Below are 21,933 nucleotides of genomic sequence, written 5' to 3' on the forward strand. Positions count from 1 at the left end.
GAGCAAGTGCAGAATGCTTGTAGAATGTGCATTTGGCCGTTTAAAAGGTCGCTGGCGATCGTTACTGACTCGCTCAGACCTCAGCCAAAGAAATCTCCCCATTGTTATTTCTGCTTGCTGTGTGCTCCACAATCTCTGTGAAAGTAAGGGGGAGATCTTTATGGCAGGGTGGGAGGCTGAGGCAAATCGCCTGGCTGCTGATTACGCGCAGCCAGACACCAGGGCGATTAGAAGAGCACACCAGGAAGCGCTGTGCATCAGAGAAGCTTTGAAAACCAGTTTCATGACTGGCCAGGCTATAGTGTGAAATATCTGTTTGTTTCTCCTTCATGAAAACCCGCCCCCTTTATTGACCCATTCTCTGTAAGGAACCCACCCTCCCCCTTCCCCCAGCTTGCTTTCAAACCAAATAAAGTCACTATCGTTTAAAAATCATTTATTCTTTATTCATAGATTATAAAAAGAGGGAGGGAACCCAGTTGGGGTTTGGGAGGAGGATCGGCGGGAAGGAAAAGGCCACTAAAAAAAGGTTAAAAAAATGACAGCCTTTTGCTTGGGCTGTCCACTGGGGTGGAATGGGAAGGTGTACGGAGCCTCCTCCCCCCCGCGTTCTTACATGTCTGGGTGAGGAGGCTATGGAACATGGTGAGTGGGGAGGGGGGTTATACAGGGGCTGTAGCGGCACTCTGTTATCCTGCTGCCGTTCCTGAAGCTCCACCAGACGCCGGAGCATGTCTGTTTGCTCATGCAGCAGCCCCAGCGTTGCATCCTGCCTCCTCTGATCTTCCTGCCACCACCTCTCATCTCGAGCGTCTCTCCTCTCCTCACGTTGGTCCCTCCTGTCCTCACGTTGGTCCCTCATGTCCTCACGTTGGTCCCTCCTGTCCTCACGTTCACTGGCTTCTTTCCTATACTTTGAAACCGTGTCCTTCCACTCATTCAGATGAGCTCTGTCACTGCGGGTGGATTCCATGATTTCTGCGAACATATCGTCTCGCGTCTTCTTTTTCCGACGCCTTATCTGTGATAGCCTTTGGGACGGAGGAGGGAGGCTTGAAGAATTTGCAGCTGCTGGAGGGAGGGAAAAAAGGAGAGAATTTTTTAAAAAGATACATTTTGCAGAACAATGCTTATACTCTTTCACAGTGACCAACACTATTCACATTACATAGCACATGTAATTTCTGTGCAAGGTCGCATTTTGCCTCTTAATATTGAGTGCCTGTGGCTTTGCTGCTAGAGATCACAGACACAGGTCCGGGCAACAGAATTCGGCTTGCATGCGGCCATGGTAAGCCATTGTCTTTCGGCTTCTGCGCCCTCCTTTCCCACATACCAAGCAAAGCCCGTTGAGTGCTGCGGTTTTCCTCTTAACCTTCAGAAGCAGAAAACAAACTAACCCCCCTCCCATCCAATTCTCTGGATGATCGCTTTATCCCTCCCCCCACCGCGTGGCTGGTATCAGGGAAGATCCCTGCTAGCCAAACGCGAAAAGCTCTGGGCCAATCCCCCCCCACCCTGCGCTTGGCTAACTGCAGGGAAGGATTTCTTTTCAGCCACAGGCAAACAGCCCAGTAGGAACGGCCACCTCTGTCCCCTTAATTAAATTCCCATATTTCAACCAGGTTACCATGAGCGATATCACTCTCCTGAGGATTACACAGCAAGATAAAGAACGGATGTTGCTTGAATGCCAGCAAACACCGGGACCATACGCTGCCAGGCTTTGTCATGCAATGATACCAGATTACTTGCTGCAAGCATGGCGCGGTCAAGTGTCCTACCATGGAGGACGGAATAAGGCTGCACTGCCCAGAAACCTTGTGGCAAGGCTTTTGGAGTACCTCCAGGAGAGCTTCATGGAGATGTCCCTGGAGGATTTCCGCTCCATCCCCAGACACGTTAACAGACTTTTCCAGTAGCTGTACTGGCTGCGAATGCATCCCAAGTCCTCAGGGCAAAGTAATCATTAAAAAACGCTTGCTTTTAAAACAAGTTTTATATTTTAAAAGGTAAACTCTCCTGAGGTCCCTTCCATGGGGTCGTGGTCTTGGATACTGGGTTGGGAGGGTTGGGAGGGTACTTCAGTCAGGCTGAGAAAAAGATCCTGGCTGTTGGGGAGAACGGAGTGCTGGGTGCTCTCTGCAAGCTCGTCCTCCTCCTCCTCCTCTTCTCCGTCCGCAGAATCCTCAGGTGTAGCTGATGAGATTATCCCCGCCTCGGAATCCACGGTCAGAGGTGGGGTAGTGGTGGCGGCCCCCCCTAGAACTGCATGCAGCTCGGCGTAGAAGCGGCATGTCCGCGGCTCTGACCCGGAGCGACCGTTTGCCTCCTTTGTTTTTTGATAGGCTTGTCTGAGCTCCTTGACTTTCACGCGGCACTGAACTGAGTCCCTATTGTGACCTCTCTCCATCATGCCCTTGGAGATTTTTTCAAAAGTTTTGGCATTTCATCTTTTCGAATGAAGTTCTGCTAGCACTGAATCCTCTCCCCATATAGCAATCAGATCCAGTACCTCCCGTACGGTCCATGCTGGTGCTCTTTTTCGATTATTGGCCTGCATGGTTACCTGTGCTGATGAGCTATCTCTGGTCACCTGTGCTCTCCACGCTGGGCAAACAGGAAATGAAATTCAAAGGTTCGCGGGGCTTTTCCTGTCTACCTGGCCAGTGCATCCGAGTTCAGATTGCTATCCAGAGCGGTCACAATGGTGCACTGTGGGATAGCTCCCGGAGGCCAATACCATCGAATTGCGGCCACACTAACCCTAATTCGAAATGACAAAATCGATTTTGGCGCTACTCCGCTCGTCAGGGTGGAGTACAGAAATCGATTTTAAGAGCCCTTTATTTCAAAATAAATGGCTTCGTTGTGTGGACAGGTGCAGGGTTAATTCGATTTAACGCTGCTAAATCCGAATTAAAGTCATAGTGTAGACCAGGCCCCAGGCTGAGCCAGAGTCTGCAGGTGAGGGGAGAGACCCGGGGGAAAGGGCTGAGGCTGGGCTGGAAAGTGACTCTGCACCAACGGCCCCTCGTCTCCAGGGGTGTTGGAATAATTTGTATAGTGGGGGTGCTGAAAGCCATTGAACCAAACTGTAAACCTTGTATATAATGGAAACCACTTCAAGCCAGGGGGTGTGGCAGCACCCCCCAGCTCCAGCACCTATGTTCCTTGCCCCATCTCTGCTCCTGGATGCGAGTCCCAGAGCTGCTGCCCTCACTGATTTCCCCAGGTAGGGTGACCAGATCACCCAGGTCAAATATCGGGACGCGGGGGGCGTGGCGGGGGGGGGGCAGAGCAAACCCCCCCCCCTTCCTCCACAAGCGCTGGAGGGAGGCCTGGGTGAGTGAGAGTCCGGCCTGGCCCCGAGTGCAGGCAGGACTCAGTTGGGCGGTAGGGAGAGTAGGGGAGCGGCCCGCAGGGCCAGGCAGCGGCTGTTCTCCCCCCCTGAGCAGCGGGACTCAGGAGCAGCCGCGGGGGGAGGAAGCAGCCGATGGGCAAGCTCAGCGGCTGCGGCTCGGGTCCTGCAGGGGAACGAACGGGGCTGGGCTGCCGATGCCTCCGTCCCGGGGCCGCCGCGGGATTGCACCACCTGGGCAGCAGCCCAGACGCGACTGGCCAGGGGCTGGGCGCAGCGTGCGCGCTGCTGGGTCCCCGCTGCAGGCCCAGGCTGGGGGATTCGGGCCCGGGCGCCAGAGCCGCATCCGCCAAGTGCCATGGCCGCTTTCTCCCCCCGCGGCAGTGGGAGCTGCAGCAGCGGCTGTTCCCGAGTGCCGCTGCCCGGGGGGAGAACAGCCGCCGCCTGGCCCCATGGGCCGCCCCCCTACTCTCCCTACCGCCCGACTGAGTCCTGCCTGCGCTCACTCACCCTGGCCCCACGCTTTCCCTGCGTCTCCCGGGCCTCCCTCCAGCGCTTGTGGAGGGAGGAGGAATGGCAAGCCTGGGGAAGAGGCGGGGATTCGGGGAGGGAGCCAATGGGGGAAGGAGGAGGCGGAGTCGGGGCGGGGGGGCACGAGCACTTCCGGGCTTCGGAGTATTTGCTTGTTTGTCCAGTGTCCCGACCTAACATTGGTCAGGACGCGGGACAAACAAGGAAATATTGGGACAGTCCCGATAAAATCGGGACGTCTGGTCACCCTACCCCCAGGCTCTGCTCCCCTGAGCAACTGCAAGAGCTGACTCAGCTCTGGGAGAAGAGAGCTCAGCACCCACCGGCAGCTCCCTGCCCCGCCCTGCCCCAGCTTACCTCCACCTCCTCCGTGATCGCGCCGCCGCGTCCTGCTTCTCCCCCCCTCCCTCCCAGCGCTTGCGTCACGAAACAGCTGATTCGTGAGGCAGGGAGGGAGGGGGGAGTAGGGGGAACACGGTGCACTGGGGGAAGAGGTGGGGCTGGGGCAGGGATTTGGGGAAGGGATCCAATAGGGGCAGGGGGGGGGCGGAGTTAGGGCAGGGACTTTGGGGATGGGGTTGGAAGGGGGTAAGGCCGGGGGCAGGGAAAGGGTGGAGTCGGGGCGGAGGGGCGTGGGCACCCACCGGTGCCAGAGAAAGTTGGCGCCTATGGAAGAGAGGACCCAGTCTCCCAGCCCAAGAGGAGAGAGACAGGGAGTTAGGGAAATAACAGGGAGAGGAGAAGAGTGGATGACACAGAGAGGGAAGAGTGGGGTATTTATTCTTAATTTAAGAATCTTGCTCTGGGGAGTGCAGAGGTCTTCCAGGCCAAAGGACCGGGTGAGGCAAGGTCGTGCATTAATGACAGTGCAGAATGTGTTCCTGTCCCTAGACTGCATTAATGCACATGCACCAGGGGGCAGAAGTACCACTGCCCTCGATGCTGCCCCATCCCAGCTTGCCTGAGCAACCTTAATAACATTCTTTAGTCTTTTTTTTTTTGTTTTTTGTAGGTAATACTGATATAAATTCTCTGATATTGCTGCTCTTTACAATGATCTAATCTGGAGATAACCTCTCCTGTCTTTAGTGCTTTTCTCCAAGAATCAAATGTTACTGCAATAGCCATCAGATATTTTCTCTTATCTCAGTTATTGAATTTTTATATAAAAATCCCTCCCCCCACCGATTTCAGTCCTTTTCTGTTTATTAATATTTTCACAAAACATTTGCACATTTTTCTATCTAAATATCCAGTGTTGATGTAAAATCTCAAATGTTGTCCTTGTAATTGACAAACATTAATGTAACACTGTGCTTTGTCATAAACCCTCCATCTTCAGCCCAACAACCTGGAGAGACAATCAGGATCAGGATGAGTCCCCATGTTCCCTGCCTCAGAGCTCTTTCCCCACAGCCAGCCTGACGCACTAAGGCATATCTGGGGCCTACAAAGCCAGCCATCGAGGCAGCAGGCAGCCCAACATTTGTATTTACGGGGCAGCTGCTCCTGTTCTGGGGGTCTGCAGTGGATGGGTTCCAGGGCTGGGGAAATAAAGCACCAAAGAGAGTTCCCAGGAACCCACCAACTCTACTAAGGGCCATTTTTGCTCATTATCCAACACAGACGACTCCGGGAGTTTGAGAAACTAAATTCTACTTTATTAATTAAAACCAGGAAATAAAAGCAAAACTCCCCCCACTGCCTAGGAACCAGCAACAGGCCTGCTTTTTAAAGCTGGTAGAAAAGTGCAGACACTCCCTGAGAGATGCTGAGATCCAATCAGAAAAACCAACGCTCTGAGTGCAGGAAATGCAGAGAGCTCAGGTTAAGGGGAGCCAGCGAACAGGGTGCATTTTACAGCAGCATCCCTGCTGAGGCTTCTATTCCTGTGGGGATGTCCCTGGTGTGTGTGGGGAGCAGGGGGAGAGTGGGGCAGAGAGAGTCAGACTTAGATCTACAAAGGTATTTAGGCTCCTAACCTGCAGATTTAGATCCCTAAATCCCATTTTTCGGAGCCACTGCAATCTACAAAACCCTCACTCAACTGCCGCCCAACCCCATAGGTGCCTAAACTCACTCGGCATCTAACTTTTTGCTGTAACAGTTCCCTAGGCACCTGTTTCTGCCTCTGGGCATGTGCACTGCTGCCGCTGCTCTGTGTGTGTCCAGGCACCTCAGCCCCAGAGCGATCCATGAGCTTGGGGGAGACAGGCGTTTGCCTGCAGGGAGCAATCAAGAAGATGCTGTCCCTTTAGCCCAGTGGTTAGGGCACTCACCTAGGAGACAGAGGTTCAAGTCCCCCTCTAGCTAGTGAGGAGAAGGGATCTGCTACCGCTCAGGTGAGAGCTCTAACCACCAGGCTATGGGATATTCTGATGGGGGGTGGGGGGTGTCCTCTCCTACTGAAGTTGTTCCACTTTAATTCAATAATGTAATATTAATGAGGCCAAAGAAAACGTGAGAATTGCTCTACAGCCCAGTGGTGGCAGATCACTGATCAAATCCCTTCTCATCAGGCAGAAAAAGGACTGGAACAGGGGGCCTCCCACAACCCAGGTCAGTACCCTAATCATGGGGCTAAATTTTTTTAAAGAAGGGCCTCCTCCCCCTCCTCCTTGGATGTTCTGGAGCCTTTGTGCATGGAGAAACCACAGGTGCACAGTGGGCTGTCCCCAGTAACCATTGTTAACCAAATATATCCAAACAGGAAAGGCCTGGTTACATACACACTGCTGCTCCTCCAAGTGGTTTCTGACTGCTTCTAAGCATAGAACACTGTGAGCACCACTAGAGGGCTCACAAACCATTTAAAGAGATCCCCTACACTATATTCTCCTCCTTCCTTAACATAAAAGGATATTATAGAAAAGTTACAAATGTATTCTCACTCCTGCTGTTACTCAATATACAACATGCTACAAAATCAGTCTGAGGTGATTTATGATTTCCTCGTCTAGACAACATTTCACAGGCATCACAACAGCCTCTGGAACAGTGCCTGTGTTTCTGGGGGAGCAACACCTTCCTGCTGTGTAGTGTTAGGGTCACTTGCAGTAGAAACTGGGACGTGAGACTCACTGGTGCTATCACGAGTCAGTGGCTGCGGCTGTATTGTAGGCGGTCTGTTTTCAACAGGCATCACTGGGGTAGGACATCTTGGGGAACATGTGCTAAAAACCTGGTGCTGATATCTTCTCCATGACATGTTTGGTGCCACTTCTACCCAATAAGACAGTGCTCTGGGCAGTGACATCATCAGTCAAGGCTTCTATTAATTATCTCTGTAGTCTCTTACTAAGACACTTTCTCACACATGAAAACTGCGTAATTCAGGATGACTTTTTGCACTCAGTTGATCAGACAGTATCTTATAAATGTCCCTCGGCCTTTAACAAGTCCAGTCCGGACATTAAATGATGTCTCATAAGCTACATCACTCACGTCTGATTTGTTGCAGTACTTATTGCATTTCTATAGGCCAAGGGAAAATTCACAGTCTTGTGTTATAAGTTACCTTTATCCAGAGGCATAGCCCAAATCACTTGCTTGAATGGCTGGATAAACCATTCCAGTAATCCCTGTGTGGCAAGATGGTGAAGAACTGGTGTGATATGTTTGATACTATTTATCTGACATACAATTTAAACTCTTTGGATATGAAATAGCGGTATTGAACTGCTACCATATGAGGAGAGATTAATAAGACTGGGACTTTTCAGCTTGGAAAAGAGACGACTAAGGAGGGATCTGATAGAGGTCTATAAAATCATGGCTGGGGTAGAGAAAGTAAATAAGGAAGTGTTATTTACTCCTTCTCATAACCCAAGAACTAGGGGTCACCAAATGAAATGAATGGGCAGCAGGTTTACAACAAACAAAAGGAAGTATTTTTTCACACAACACACAGTCAACCTCTGGAACTCATTGCCAGAGGATGTTGTGAAGGCCAAGACTATAACAGGGTTCAAAGAAGAACTAGATAAGTTCATGGAGGATAGGTCCATCAATGGCTATTAGCCAGGATGGGCAGGGATGGTGTCCCTAGCCTCTGTTTGCCAGAAGCTGGGAATGGGCAACAGGGGATGAATCACTTGATGATTGCATGTTCTGTTCATTCCCCCTGAAGCACCTGGCATTGGCCACTGTGGGAAGACAGGATACTGGGCTAGACAAACCATTCGTCTGACCCAGTATGGCTGTTCTTAAGTGCAGTCACTGTCTATTTCACTCTATTCCTGGATTAGGATCCCATTATTTCAACAACTGTTATGTCTTTTGCTCTTTACGTAACATACATAATGTGAAGAAACTACACAAGCACAGTGGAGACCAAATAGCTGTGTTTTGTACATATATTCAACATGCAAAGACCTAGGTACATACCTATACCACTGCTCTGGCCTCAGAGAAGACAGTGAGGGCCAGCAAAGGCCCTCACATACAATTTAAAGGGACACTACCCAATCCCTTTACACTACACTGGGTTTGCACTGGAAGAACAGAGCTGGAGGAGGACCTAAGACAAAGGCAGGAGGAACTCTCAACCCCAGCAGGGAACATTTTTGTGTGGTGGCTCCCATCTGGTGTCTTCAAGACTCTTTTGGGGGTGGTATTTGGTTACATGATGGAGACAGAGCCTAATCCACAGTTTACACAGGGGTGTCTGGGTGTATGCCCACCAGTGTGCAGGGATGGGGCCGAGAATGCAGAGATGCTCCACTAAATCCCCGGCAGGTGGCGAAGCTCTGAGTTTTCACAGGGGTGGCATTGAGTCCAGAGTATATAGGCAGTATCCAGAATTGTAGAGGCTGGCAGAGGGGCTGCAGAGCTAGGCAGAATCCCCACGGGCCAGATGATTTGGGTTGGTCTTGCCTGGTTAAACACGAGATCAACACACATAACACCCAAGATGGCAACTGACGAATGTAAGTTATCTACTTTGGTCAGCCCTAATAGACTCTAGTGTGGAGTCTCTGATGCGTTACGAGATTTGAGCTGGTGCTAAAACATTTTTCACATTCGCCGCATCTATACGGTTTTTCTCCCGTGTGGATTCTCTGGTGTTTAATGAGATTTGACCTTTGGCTGAAGCTCTTGCCGCAACTGGGGCATTTATAAGGCTTTTCTCCTGTATGGATTCTCTGATGCCTAATCAGAGCTGAGCTTTGTGTGTAGCTTCTCCCACAGTCCAGGCATTTATAAGGCCTCTCTCCTGTGTGTAGTCTCTGGTGTCGGATAAGGTCTGAGTTTACACCGAAGCTTTTTCCGCACTCGGGGCATGTATAGGATCGCTCACCCATGTGCAGTCTCTGGTGCCTAATGAGGGCGGTGCTCACAGTGAAGCTTTTTGCGCATTCGGGGCACTTGTAGGGTTTTTCTGCCATGTGTGTTCTCCGATGCTTAACCAGGGCTGAGCTCTGGATGTAGCTTTTCCCGCACTCGGAACACTGATAGGGTCGCTCTCCTGTGTGGATCCTCTGGTGTATAGTGAGCTGTGAGCTCACGATGAAGTTTTTCCCGCAGTCGGGGCACGTATAAGGTTTCTCCCCCGTGTGGAGTCTCCGGTGCGTGATGAGGTTGGAGCTCACGTTGAAGCTTTCCCCGCAGTCAAAACATTTGTAGGGCCTCTCCCCGGTGTGGATCCGCCAATGGGTGATAAGATTGGAGCTCCGTTTGAAGCTCTTCCCGCACTCAGTACACGTGTGTCTTCTCTCCCCCTCGGGGTTTCTCGGCTGGGCTGGGGTTTCCTTGAGGCCCTTGCAACCTCCCACACCATTGTTGGATTTGCCACCTTTCTCTGATGGATGATTTCCCTGCTGCCTCTTTAGCCTGTGCCGAATCCCACAGCCTTCTCCCCGCTCGGGGTCCTGGGAGACATGCCCTTCAGCTCTTCCTGATAATGTCCCATGGGGTTCCACTTGTTCAGGACAATCCTGCTGAGGATTTCTCCCCTGGTTCTCACTCACCGTCCCATCACGTGCCGGGATAGAGAATCCAGACATGAGTCCTTCCCTGCACTGGGGAAAAAGGAAAGCTCAGAAAGGGAATAGAAAATCAGGGGGGGTTGAGGAAATGAAATACAGTAACCGCTGGGGTGGTTGAGAAAAAAAGGGACCCGATTTAGACACTAAGAAGAGAGGTCAGTGGGGAGCTATTGCCAGATGTCAGTCGGGACTGGTGGAAACCATGAGTGACGTCTGCCATGAGGATATGACACATACTGGGCGTAAGAGATGGTGGGGCAGAACTGGGAGAACTCACAAGGTTTTTGAGCGAATCTCAGCTGATGGTTCCCTACATCCATTTCACTGGTTCCCCACCTGCGCAGGTACCTCTCGACATCTCCCTCTCTGCAGAGCCCTGGAGATCTGGGACCCACAGTTCTTCCCCTCTTTTGAACCAGACGATCACGTCAGATTTGGGAAGGAGAAATCCTGCCCAGGGAGTGAAATCAGGCAAGATCAGGACGCATTATATATTCGTAGAATATCAGTCACAAAGAACATTCCCTTATTTTAACCAGCCCCCATGCTGTGATAGGGATGTGTGAAATGTGAATATAGGAGAACGTGGTCACTGACTCCCACCCCCATGGGAGAGGCAGATGTCTGTGTGGGGAGATATTGCACCTCAGTAGGAGTTTCTGAAGGACATGCTAACTCAGACCCAGCTCTGATATAAAGTCCCTGCCTGTTTCTAAACCTGCAGAGGCCAGGGCTGACCCCACAGATGGAGCGAGTCCCAGAAAGGGAGGGGAATTGGGGTTCTGTGTGAGAGAGTGAATACAGACGGGAGAAGAAGAAGCTTCTGCCCCCATGTAAATTATGGGGGATGGATATGAAGTAGGATCTCCCTTAGGTTTCTGACTCCCCTGGCCCATGGGAAAAGGTATAGAGCTGAAAGTCTCTCTCTCACCAGACTGGGGACTACGGGGCCCAATCCCCTACAGCCTAAGAGACCAGGAAAGGACCTGAGCAGAAGCCAAACTGGGCACATCACAGACCCTACAGCTTCTAACAATCAATACTCCTGGGGGAATTCTGCACCAAAAAAATAAAAATTCTGCACACAATATTTGAAAATTTTGCAAAATTCTGCATATTTTATTTGTCAAAATAACACAGTATAATCATGCCAGTTACAATTATTTTGATAATTTATTTCAAAATATCTGTCAGCAAGTATGTCTGTAACAATACAGATTAAAAGAAAAAGATTCTGGTAATTTTTTTTTTTTTTTTTCAATAGATTCCTTACGAGGCATATTAATACATAACTTAGTGTAATTCATTTACATTGCAATACAGAATTGTATTTTCTGCACCTGTCAGAAGCAGTGCAAAGGCTTTGGGGAGTCAGGGGTAACGGAAGAGCTGAGGGAGAGGGAAGGAGCCTAGGAGTGAACCTGGAGGGTGTTGGGTGTGAGTATGTGGTTTTTCTTTGCAGGGGGGCAGGGGGGAGGGAGAAATGTTACAGTGTTGGGAAGCCTCCTCCATGCATACCCTGGCTGACCCCACGCCTCTCCCATTCAGCCAGGCATATCTGCCCCTGTCCCTGCACCTCTCATCCCTATGGGTCTCTGCAGCCCCTCTTCCCCCGTCCCTCAACACCGTCACCCCACTAGCTCCTGAGCCCATGCTCCAGTCTGTCCCATTCTGAACCCCAGTCTGTGATCCCCCAGCAGCCCTGTGTGCCCCTCTCTGTCCTGACCTGGCTCCGCGAGCAGGGTGCTGTGATAAACTCTACTCCTGGAAAAATTCTGCAGCATGGGGCACAGAATTTTGTATTTTCCCGCATAAAATACATTTTGCCTAAGAAGTGCTGCAGTTTCACCTTTTGCCCACCAGAGGCCGCTGTGGTGCTGCTGTTCTGGCGCCACAATGGCCTCTGGTGGGTAAAAGGCGGAACTGCAGCACTTCTTAGGCAAAACGTTTCTTATGCGGGAAAATACAAAATTATACGAGACAAATGAATTCTGCACATCTGCAGAATGCGCAGAATTCCCCTGGGGGTAAATCAAAAGGACAGGAATCCCCTACCCAGCGAGGTCACCGTCTCGTAATTCTCCTGCATGACGTCCCTGTAGAGGGCACTCTGACCGGGGTCCAGCAGAGCCCCCTGCCCCTCGGTGAAATACACAGCCACCTCCCCTAGGGTCACTGGCACCTGAAACAGCCACAGGCACCCATTCAGTAACTGCTGCCCCAGCCACAATCCCACTATTCACAGGGGAGGAGGGCCAATAAAATGGAAGCTATGAGAGAGCAAGAGCAGCCAGGAGGCTTCAGGGGGTGAGGAGAAAGAGAGAGCTTCTTGTCTTTCCCAGAAGACAGAGGAGGGCGGTGCCATCACATTTAATCACACATCTACTAGCTGATACAGGAGATGGAGGCACCAAGCAGGGGACAGGGACGGAGCCCGGGTGGGAATCCCAATACGCTCCCCATTGCTAGCTGCTGGATGTGAGGAGATAGGGCAGCTCCCCTGGGCCTCACTGCTGGGTGGCCCCTTCATATTTCATAGTAGCCTCTGGCTACTGGGCTCAAGCTTCCACACGGAGAGGCTGGCAAGTTTCCCCATTTCTCTTCAGGGGCTGTTTACTGTTCCATAAATTGGGGGAATTCTGCCCTCTTCCAACAGGCCTGTTCCTATAAACCAGGACCCAGATTCAACAAGTCCCAGCAGGTTTCTCACACCCTGTCCCCCTCTCTTTCTCCTCTTGTGTCTCCTTCAGGACAGGTCCCTGAGAAATCCCCTACCTGAATCGGCTTCACTGCAGCCATTCCTCTACCCGGCCCCTCAGGAGAATGGGACAATCTGGAGCGAAACGTGGATGTTATTCTGCAGCCTGTCAGGGCAAGAGGAATGATTGTGGTGATTGCAGAAGGAGTTTTAGTCCATTTCACACCCCAATTCTCAACAGGCTCTTTCCTTGCAGAGAGACTCTGCCTGGCTGGGAAATCATTTGGTCACTTTGTAACAGCCCAGACCCAGACTCTCCCAAAAACATTTTTAAACCCTCCGCATAGCAAAGGGAAATTTCACTGCCCCAAAAAACTTTGTTAACACAGAGGTAAGGTGACTGACCCCCCTCGTGTCCTTCCAGACCATTGAATCAACTCTGTGTAAACCTCTGAAAACCAGGAATGAAAGAGTTCCAGTACACACTAGCCCTGGCAGTGTTTTCATACTGGGGATGTTTACCCATCCCTGTGGAACTCTATGGGAACCCCATGGCTTATCACTAGGGCCCTACCAAATTCACGGCCATGAAAAACACGTCATGGATCATGATATCTGGTCTTCCCCCGTGAAATCTGGTCTTTTGTGTGCTTTTACCCAGATTTCACGGGGGGGGGGGGAGAGAGACCAATGTTTCTCAAATTGGGGATCTTGACCCAAAAGGGAATTTCAGGGGGGTCCACAAGGTTATTTTTTGCAGGGGTCATGGTATTGTCACCCTTATTTCTGCACTGCCTTCAGAACTGGGCAGCTGGAGAGCAGTGGCTATTGGTCGGGCACCCAGCTCTGAAGCTGCCTCACCAGCAGCAGTGCAGTACCGCAACCCTCCCCTACAATAACCTTGCGACCTCCCCACAACTCCTTTTTGGGTCAGGACCCCTACAATTACAACACTGTGAAATTTCAGATTTATATAGCTGATATCATGAAATTTACTATTTTAAAAATCCTATGACCGTGAATTTGACCAAAATGGACCGTGAATTTGGTAGGGCTCTACTTATCACTGGAAGCAGTAGCCGGCTCGGGGTGTGTGTGTGTGGGGACAACAGGACAGCAATGGGGTCAGATGTGTAAATCAGGAATAAACCCACACACACACTCTCTCTCGCCGCTCCCTGTTATTGCCCTAACTGCACAGAGATGGCTACATCTGCCACATTTCAAGTTCTCTCTCCCACACATCTTCTTTTCCCTGCATCTCGGTCTTATTTTTCACCCCCTCCCTGACAACTCCTCTGACCAAACGGGATACCCCACTAAGGTTTATTCATGGTCCCCCTGAAGCGTCTCTCTCCTGCAGTTTGGCTCTTGGTGCAGACAACCCCAAAATCGTGAGCCAGACCCCCAAAATCATGACATTTGCTAAAAATAAAAATTAAAAAAATTGCAGATTTGGTTTGTGTGCATTTAGGCTATTGTGGTTTTACTTAAGTCATCAAGCTTTTCTGTGCAACCTTGAAGGCTAGAAGCTGAGTTTTAATGACAGCTGAGAGTCTCACCCTAACGCCTGGACTAGAAGGGCAGTGTCTGCCCTGAGATCTCCCAGACACAGTTTAGAAAGGCAGCAGATCAGTCTCCAAAAAGCGGGAGAAACACAGGACCAGACCAGTGGCTCTCAGCCTTTCCAGATGACTTTCCCCCTTTCAGGAGGCTGGTTTGTCTTGCATACCCCCAAATTTCACCTCACTTAAAAACGACTTGCTTACAAAATCAGACATAAAAATACAAAAGTGTCACCACACACTGGTACTGAAAAATTGCTTCCTTTCTCATTTTGTCTGTATGAAATTTTAGCTTGTACTGACTTCACTAGGCTTTTTATGTAGCCTGTTGTAAAACTAGGCAAATAGCTAGGTGAGTTGATCTACCCCCTGAAAGACCTCTGCACACCCCCTGGAATACATGTATCCCTGGTTGAGAACCATTGGACTGGACTAGAGGACCTGGGGCTTTAAGAAAAGCATAAAATAACAGGAGACTGGGACTGCCAGATCTGAGACTGTGCAAAGTCACTTTCCTGCCCGGCCCCAGCCCTTTCCCCCAGGTCTTTCCCCTCACCTACAGGCTCCGGCTCCGGCGCTGGTGTCGGCAGAGCCTGGGGCTGGTTCCAAGCACCGGAGAAAGTTCCCACCAGGGCTGGGCACAGAGGGGGTTTAATGCAAGTCTCCCCCCGCACAGACCCCACGCAGCAGCTGCTCAGCCCGGGCTCCCAGGTCACAACAGAGGCAGCAGCATCTTCCATCAGGCTTTAGCACTAACTCACATCAGGATCCGCCTGGGCTCTGATTCCTCTTCCTTTCCCCCCAACAGCTCCTGCCTCCCTCCTTTCCCCTCCCAGCATCAGCTGCTGGAGCCCAGCTGGTTTAGTCCCTTCCTGTGCCCTTCAATACCAAGTCGGGTAGCAACACTCACAGGGGCTGTCTCAGGCTGGAAGAAGCCTTGTTCCCACAGAGCCGGGAATAGAACCAGGTGTCCGGACTCCCTGCCCATCCCCCCGGCCTGAGATCGTCTCAGCCTGGAGGGGTTTGGGTTTGGTTTTCACTACAGCTGGATCCACCCACACCTTGGAGAGGCCCCAGGCACCAGCCAATCCCCGGCAAGGAGACACCCCACCCCACCCTCCTATGTCCCTTTGCAAAACCTTCCCCTGAGCCCTGGCAGCTCAAACCCGGCGGCTGCCCCATGGCCCGGGCAGGGAGCGCTGCAGGCAGGGCGCCACTCCCCGAGCCTCAGCGCTGGGAGGAAGCGGAGCAGAGCCAGAGCCCATACCCCGGAGCCTGCTGCAGCCCTGGGGGCAGCTGGGGAGCACGGTGGGGATCCCCAGCGGGCAGCTGGGGGAGCGGATCTCCAAGGGGGTTGTGCGGAGCTGGAGGATGCTCCGGTGCTGGGGGCGTGTTCAGAAGTGGGGGGTTGCAGGTGCGAGGAGGGTGCTTATCACTGGGGTGTGTGGGGAGCTGGAGGGTTAGGGGGTGTCACGGGGAGGTTGGGAGCTGGTTGTTGGGGGGGCGCTGTTTGTAACTGGGGTGTGTGGGGCATGCGTGGGGGGGGGGTGGGGCGGGGGTGTGGAGATGGCATGGGGGGATGTTTGGAGCTGGGATGTTTCAAGTTAGGGGGTGTTGGTGCCTAAGGGCGCCACCTCTCAGGTACAAAAACCGGGACATCTGGGATGATGCAGAGCCCACACAGCTGGCCAGCGGGAGGTGTGGAATCAGCACCCTCAGATTTCCTGGGACTGCAGCTTCAAAAAGAAAAAAGGATCTTCCGGGGAAAATCTAGGCAGGTGGCAAGCCTGGTGTTTGAGGGGACTGTGGCTTTATGAGGTTGTGTGTGGGGGGGTGGGGGAAGGATATTTGGAGCTGGGATTTGTGCCGGGCACTGATTCTAACTTGGTGGGAGGGCGGGGCGGGGGAGGTTGAGGTATGATAGTGGGGGGAGCAGGCAGCTGGTATGTGGGAGTTGATTTATGGGGCAGTGGTTGGAGCTGGAGTGGTGGTTGGTGGCTGTGTTTAGAACCAGTCTGCAGGGAGATGTTCGGAGCTGGGGTGAGTTGCCGGGGTGGGAAGGGGTTTGGAATTAAGGCTATTTGGGGGGGGGGGGGGATGATTGGAGCTGGTGGTTTGGGGCTGCATTGCCCACACACACACACTTGAGCTGCTACTGTTTTTCTCTGTGGAAAATCCGCTGGCCCATGGCCTTGTCCCTCTGACATCTATTTCTGCTGAACCCACAAGGCTGAGGGCCTCCTCCTGCCCTGGGATCTGTATGAGCGAGTGCTGAGGATGCTGTACCAGCATCTGCAGGGCAGGACTGGGGCCTGAAATTTGGCAGCTGGGAGGCCATTGGCGTCAGTTTGTAAAAAAGCACCTTCTTCCCCCTCTCCCCCCGCTTCCAGGAGATGTCACAAGCGTGTCTGGCCTGTCTGAGGAAAGAAAGAGGAGAAGACAAAGCTTATAGGGAGAGGAAAAGCAAAGAACCACTGGTAGGTACCCACAGCCTTCCACTCAAGTTTACCTGGGATCGGTTTGCCCTGAGCGACATGGCAAATGCAGGGCGCGTCCTGCAAGCCTCAGCCAAGAAACCCTCCTCATTGGAGCCTAGGGAGAAGGGCAGGGTTGGGCACATGTTTGGTAATGTAATAATCTCCGGGTGCGAGAGGCTGCTATGCAGGAGAGGGTCTGTCTGTGTATTGGCTTGGGGAGACCCAGCCCAAGGGCTGGTCTGATGTTACAGTGACTGGGGTTTCTCTAGAGCAGTGGTTCTCAACCAGGGGTACATGTACCCTGGGGGTACTCAGAGGTCTTCCAGGGGATACATCAACTCATCTAGATATTTACCTAGTTTTACAACAGGCTACATAAAAAGCACTAGCGAAGTCAGTACAAACTCAAATTTCATACAGACAGTGACTTGTTTATCCTGCCCTATATACTATACACTCAAATGTAAGTACAATATTTATATTCCAATCAATTTATTTTATAATTATATGGCAAAAATGAGAAGTCAGCAATTTTTCAGTAGTAGTGTGGCTGTGACACTTTTGTATTTTTATGTCTGATTTTTGTAAGCAAGTCGTTTTTAAATGAGGTGAAACTTGGGGGGTACACAAGACAAATCGGACTCCTGAAAGGGGTACAGTAGTTTCCCCAGCAGGGCTCCCCACCCCAGCTCACCTCTGTTATGCCCCCTCCCTGAGCACGCCGCCCCCGCTGGCAATGGCCGCTGCGCTGGGAGAGGGAGTCTGAGCCACACGTGTCAGCGTGCCGCTGGCAGCCTAGCCCAGGAACGCTGTAAAAAAAAATTGGGGGCACCGCTTTTTGGTGCCCCCAAATCTTGGTGCCCTAGGCAACCGCATAGTTTGCCTTAATGGTAGCACTGGCCCTGTGCACACGGGAGAGAAACCCTACGCCTGCTCTGAGTGCGGGAAGAGCTTTAGCTACAGCTCGTCCCTCGTGACGCACCAGCGAGTCCACATGGGCGAGAGACCCTATCCCTGCCTGGGCTGCGGGAAGAGCTTCCGGCAGAGATCCAACCTGGTTGTGCATCAGATACTTCACTGTGTGAATAGACCTTACAACTAAACAAACGCCTGTCCCATCCCCAGAGCATTTGCAGTTCTCAGGAATGCCAGGGGGCATTCAGTCGCCAGCTGCCTGTCTCTGAGGTCAGGAGACAGCAGAACCTACTCCAGCCTGATCAGTACCGTTCTCTGGCTCGGCAGGCGGAGGAGGAGAGACCCTGGTCGGCTCCACCTTCCTGCTGCAGCCCCAGCTTCTAAGTCCTTTGCTTCATGGCAGGGGAGGAAAGAGATCCTCCCATCTGCCTTCTGTGCCTGGGATGGACGCCTCTCCCTTCCCTATCCCTGGAGAAGGATACTCGGGCCATGCCTCACTCCCGAGACCTGTGCCTAGCTTCCCCCAGCACCTGGGGTGGGATCCCCACTCACCTGAATTTGTTACCTGGGGGATGGACACCCCATAGACCTTGTAATCCCCTCAAAGCCCCCACGGGACTGGCTGCTAGGCCTTGCTGTTTGGGTATCCATTCCCCCAATGGTTATTTGTCTCACGGCCGTTTGTTTTCGCTCATTTTCTCCTCTCTTGTCTGTGAGACTTCCCAGATGGCTGAAATATGAAAATTTATCAATAATAAAACAAAAGCATGCTGAGTCTCAGGCCCCTGGTTACAGGAGACTCAGCAGTTTCTTCTGGCACAGAAATCCTTGGGCCGAGAGGCAGCGGCAGGGTGAGGAAGGTTAGATCCTGAGGCCTGCCACGATGTGATGAGAAGGGAGGGTGTGGGGGAATGTGGAGGGCTGGGAGAGCTGTAGGGGGTCGCACTGAAAAGTTGGGAGAGCTGAGAACGGCTAACTCACTGCACCAGCAATGGAGATGCAGGAAACCGCATTGGGGGGGATGCTGTTCCTCAACAGGAAAGGGCTGCAAATGACAGCCCCGGAGGAGTGGGTGCTGATCCTTGACTCCGGAGAGGAGTGTCAGCAGAGCTAAAACAGACCCTGGGGCTACTCTCCCCCCAAGCCATACAAATCAGCTGGAACTGAAGCCAGGTCCCCCCACCCATCACCAAGGCCACAGGGAGACAAAGTCCCGGACAGCTCACCCTATCTACTGCAGTGTCCTGTGTGGGGACAGACATCCCCTGAGATACGAGGGGAAATGTGCACTCTGAGCTGGGACCAGAGGGGGATTAAAGTCTCTTGGGGCCCTGAGCCGGAGCAAGTGAGGGGCCCTGGCGCCAGATCTGTAGTCCCACCCCCATTCCACCTCTTCTCTGCAACACCTCCTCCCCCCCGCTTGCTTGCTCCTTTCTACCCACCCATCCCCTGCTGCAGCCCCAAGACCAAAGAAGCTCTGTGCCCTCACCTCAGCCCCAGTCCCGTAGCAGGGAGCGAGAGCTCCTCCAGGGCCACGGGGGGGGGGGGGGGGGGGAGGGGGGATTTTTCTGGGGGCCCCTGTTGGCCTGTGCGGTAAACTGCCACTGGCTGGGAGAACCATAGAAATCACAGAAAGCTGCAGTCCATGCCAAGTGGGATCCTCCCTCCCCACATAGAAAGGTGAGGAATTGGGCAAGGGTCAATGTGGGCAGGGGGCACTGGAGCTGTCTCGGTGGGGTGGTGGTGTCTACTCCCAGTGTCCTTACACTGCAGAGAGCTCCAAGGAGCTGAAGGCAGGCAGGGTTTTCCTGGGTGGGGCGAGTGTCTGAGGCCAGGATGGAGCCATGAAGGAAGGGGAAAAGACAATACTGCCTGGGGGCCTCAGCTGGCCCCAATGATTTCTGCAGCATGGGGCATGGGTCACTTGCAGGTTTAAACTAGTGTAAATGGTGAATTCTCTGTTACTTGAAGTCTTTAAACCATGATTTGATGACGTCAGTACCTCAGCCAGAGGTTAGGGGTCTATTACAGGAGTGAGGCTCTGTGGCCTGCAATGCACAGGAGGTCAGACTAGATGATCATGATGGGCCTTCTGGCCTTAAAGTCTATGAGTGTGCAGGGCTGCAGGCTGTCTGGGGAGGGTCAGCACTGGGAGGGGACAGTCTCGGCCATGGGTGTCACTGTCAGGGACAGAGATTCCCTCTGGCCTGGGCTGGAACCGGGCAGATTATCAGGGGAGCTGCGTTTTTACCCCCAGCACTGAGACCAGGACAGAAATAAGGACGTAGAATCCTGGAGAAGGTGTCAGTGAAAATGAAGAGATGGGACCTGTAAGTCACATTGAAAAATGAGACCTCGCCCGCCTCATAGTCCAGGAAAATCCCCACCTGGCTGGGCCTGATGCTCACGGGACGGGGGTCAAGTGGGAGGGACAGGCATTGTATTCTCCATCCCTCAGCCTCATGGCCCAGAATCCATTCCCAGCTGTGAGTGTGAGCGGCCCCTTCCTACTCACAGATTCCCTACAAACCCTCGGATCCCAGCCTGTCTTGTCTCCCACCTCCACCACCCAGTAATATCTCCTGCCTATGAATCCATCAGTGCCCAGGACACATACACAAGGTTCAAACCTCTCAGGCTTTTCGGGCAGATCCTGTCGTGTGTCTGTGCACCCAGTCAGACAAGCCAGGGGCTCTGGCAGGCTTAGATGTGCAGGTCCTAAGCTGCACATGGATGGAGCTTGTTAACTCATCAGCGTGAGGGGCTGGACTCAATGTATGGCCCATGCTCCGCCACCCCAAATGTGACTGCATCAGGGATGGGGCATAATTTGACTCTGGAACTCCTCTCATAAAGTCTTCTATGCATCTGTCCCAACCCCCAGCCATGGACACCGGACCGGGGGGAGCCAGGGGCTCATGGCCCCCTCACTTTTTAACAGCTATAAGGGAGAGCTGGGGGGGGGGGGTGACGGACGGAGAGGAGCAAGCAGGGGGCAGAGTCTTGGAGGGATGAGCCGGCACAGGAGCAGGGTCTCGGCGGGGGAAGCAGTGGTGCGAGGCCAGGAGCTTGCGGGGAATAGGCGGTGTAAGGGTGGGGCCTCAGGGGAATGGGCAGTGTGAGGGCAGGACCTCAGCGGGAAGGGCAGCATGGGGGGGGGGGCGAGGCCTTGAGGGTGGGGCAGTGGGGTCACAGTTCAGGTGTTGGTGGCCCCCCCCAATTTTAAGGACCTTCTGCCGCTCCTGCCTCCAGCCCCTCCACACCCACCCTGGTGGCCAGAGTTGGTTCAATGGGGGGAGAGGGGGACGGACAGCAACAGCATCAGATGAAGCTGGCAGGGTTCCATCCTCTGCGGCTCACAAGGGAGGCCCCTCCCCAGAGCCTTCTACCCCAACCCCTTCACTCCCGACCCCTCTTCGGTAGTGGACGGGACAGTGTGGCCGATATCATGAGCGGGTGATTCCTGAGTCCAGCACAGGCTGCAGGGGGATCCAATCCCCTCCCAAGAGTTCCCATAGGAGCTGAGAGAGGCCTGAAGCTGCCCAGAGATGGGGGATTTTGTGTTTATTCTGCAGACCCTGCCTCCTGCCCCAGGGACTATACAGGGCAGGGAGGAAAAGCCCACTCTGTCCTGTGGGTTATGATGCTTTGCCTCTATTTCCATCGGTGACTATGATCTAAAATTAGGGACTAAACAGCTACTAATGGGGGCGCAGGTTACTTTCCCTTTAATCCCAGTGACCAACCTCTGTCCCCGGACCTGACACTCTCTCCCCCAGTGGATGCGACTCTGGATCCAGACACAGCTCAGCCCAACCTCAGATCAGAAAAGTGAGTGATGGGAGACACACGACAGGATCTGCCCGACAATCCTGAAAGATTTGACACATGCCCTGAAGTTCTGGGGGCTGAGGGATTCGTGGGTGGGCGGGAGGCGTCATGGGGAGGTGGAGGTGGGAGATGACACTGAATGAGAACTGGGACGTGGTAGGGAATCTATGAGCAGGAAGTGGAGGGATGAACTGCCCTATGAGAATGGAGACTGGTAAGGCTGATAAGTGCATATGAATACGAAGCTTTTCCCCTCTTCCCGTGAGCATCAGGCCCAGCCGGGTGGGGATTTTTCTGGACTCTGAGGCAGGTGAGGTCTCATTTTACAAAGTAATTGGCAGGTCCCATCTCCTTGCTTTTGTCTCCCCTTGGCACTCTGCCCACTCACAGCTCAGGCTGAGGGATTCTTTGCCATAGGGAACTGGGGGTCTCCCTGGCCATTCTTATTTTGGTGCTTAGTTAGGGTTCAGCTTGAATCCCCTACACCTGAAAGCTCTGAACTCAGGGTCGGTGCAAGGAAGTTTCGCGCCCTAGGCGAAACTTCCACCTTGCGCCCCTCCCCCAGCCC

General features: G+C 52.8%; 1 protein-coding gene and 1 pseudogene across 2 annotated transcripts; one reads left to right on the forward strand and one right to left on the reverse strand.

The window, feature by feature from the left end:
* LOC112119151 overlaps positions 1-21,933 on the forward strand; it is a 69,485-nt pseudogene that overhangs the window by 11,519 nt on the left and 36,033 nt on the right.
* On the reverse strand, positions 8,581-14,958 carry LOC115271320 (zinc finger protein 501-like). Of its 2 annotated transcripts, none has more exons than XM_029912998.1 (3): positions 14,904-14,958; positions 10,228-10,329; positions 8,581-9,912 (listed from the first exon to the last, which is right to left on the reverse strand). In XM_029912998.1, exon 3 carries the CDS (start codon positions 9,895-9,897, stop codon positions 8,845-8,847), a length of 1,053 nt encoding a protein of 350 aa, XP_029768858.1. In that variant the 5' UTR covers positions 9,898-9,912; positions 10,228-10,329; positions 14,904-14,958; the 3' UTR covers positions 8,581-8,844. The 2 variants fall into 2 exon arrangements, with proteins under 2 accessions (XP_029768858.1, XP_029768857.1); XM_029912997.1 differs by having other exon boundaries at positions 10,216-10,329.

This window comes from Terrapene carolina, unplaced genomic scaffold (genome assembly GCF_002925995.2).
Source record: "Terrapene carolina triunguis isolate 2854851 unplaced genomic scaffold, T_m_triunguis-2.0 Scaffold419, whole genome shotgun sequence".
Classification (NCBI taxonomy): Eukaryota; Metazoa; Chordata; order Testudines; family Emydidae; genus Terrapene; species Terrapene triunguis.

Coding starts and splice junctions, on each gene's coding strand:
- LOC115271320 (XM_029912998.1), bottom strand. CDS start 9,897: ATGTCTGGATTCTCTATCCCGGCACGTGATGGGACGGTGAGTGAGAAC.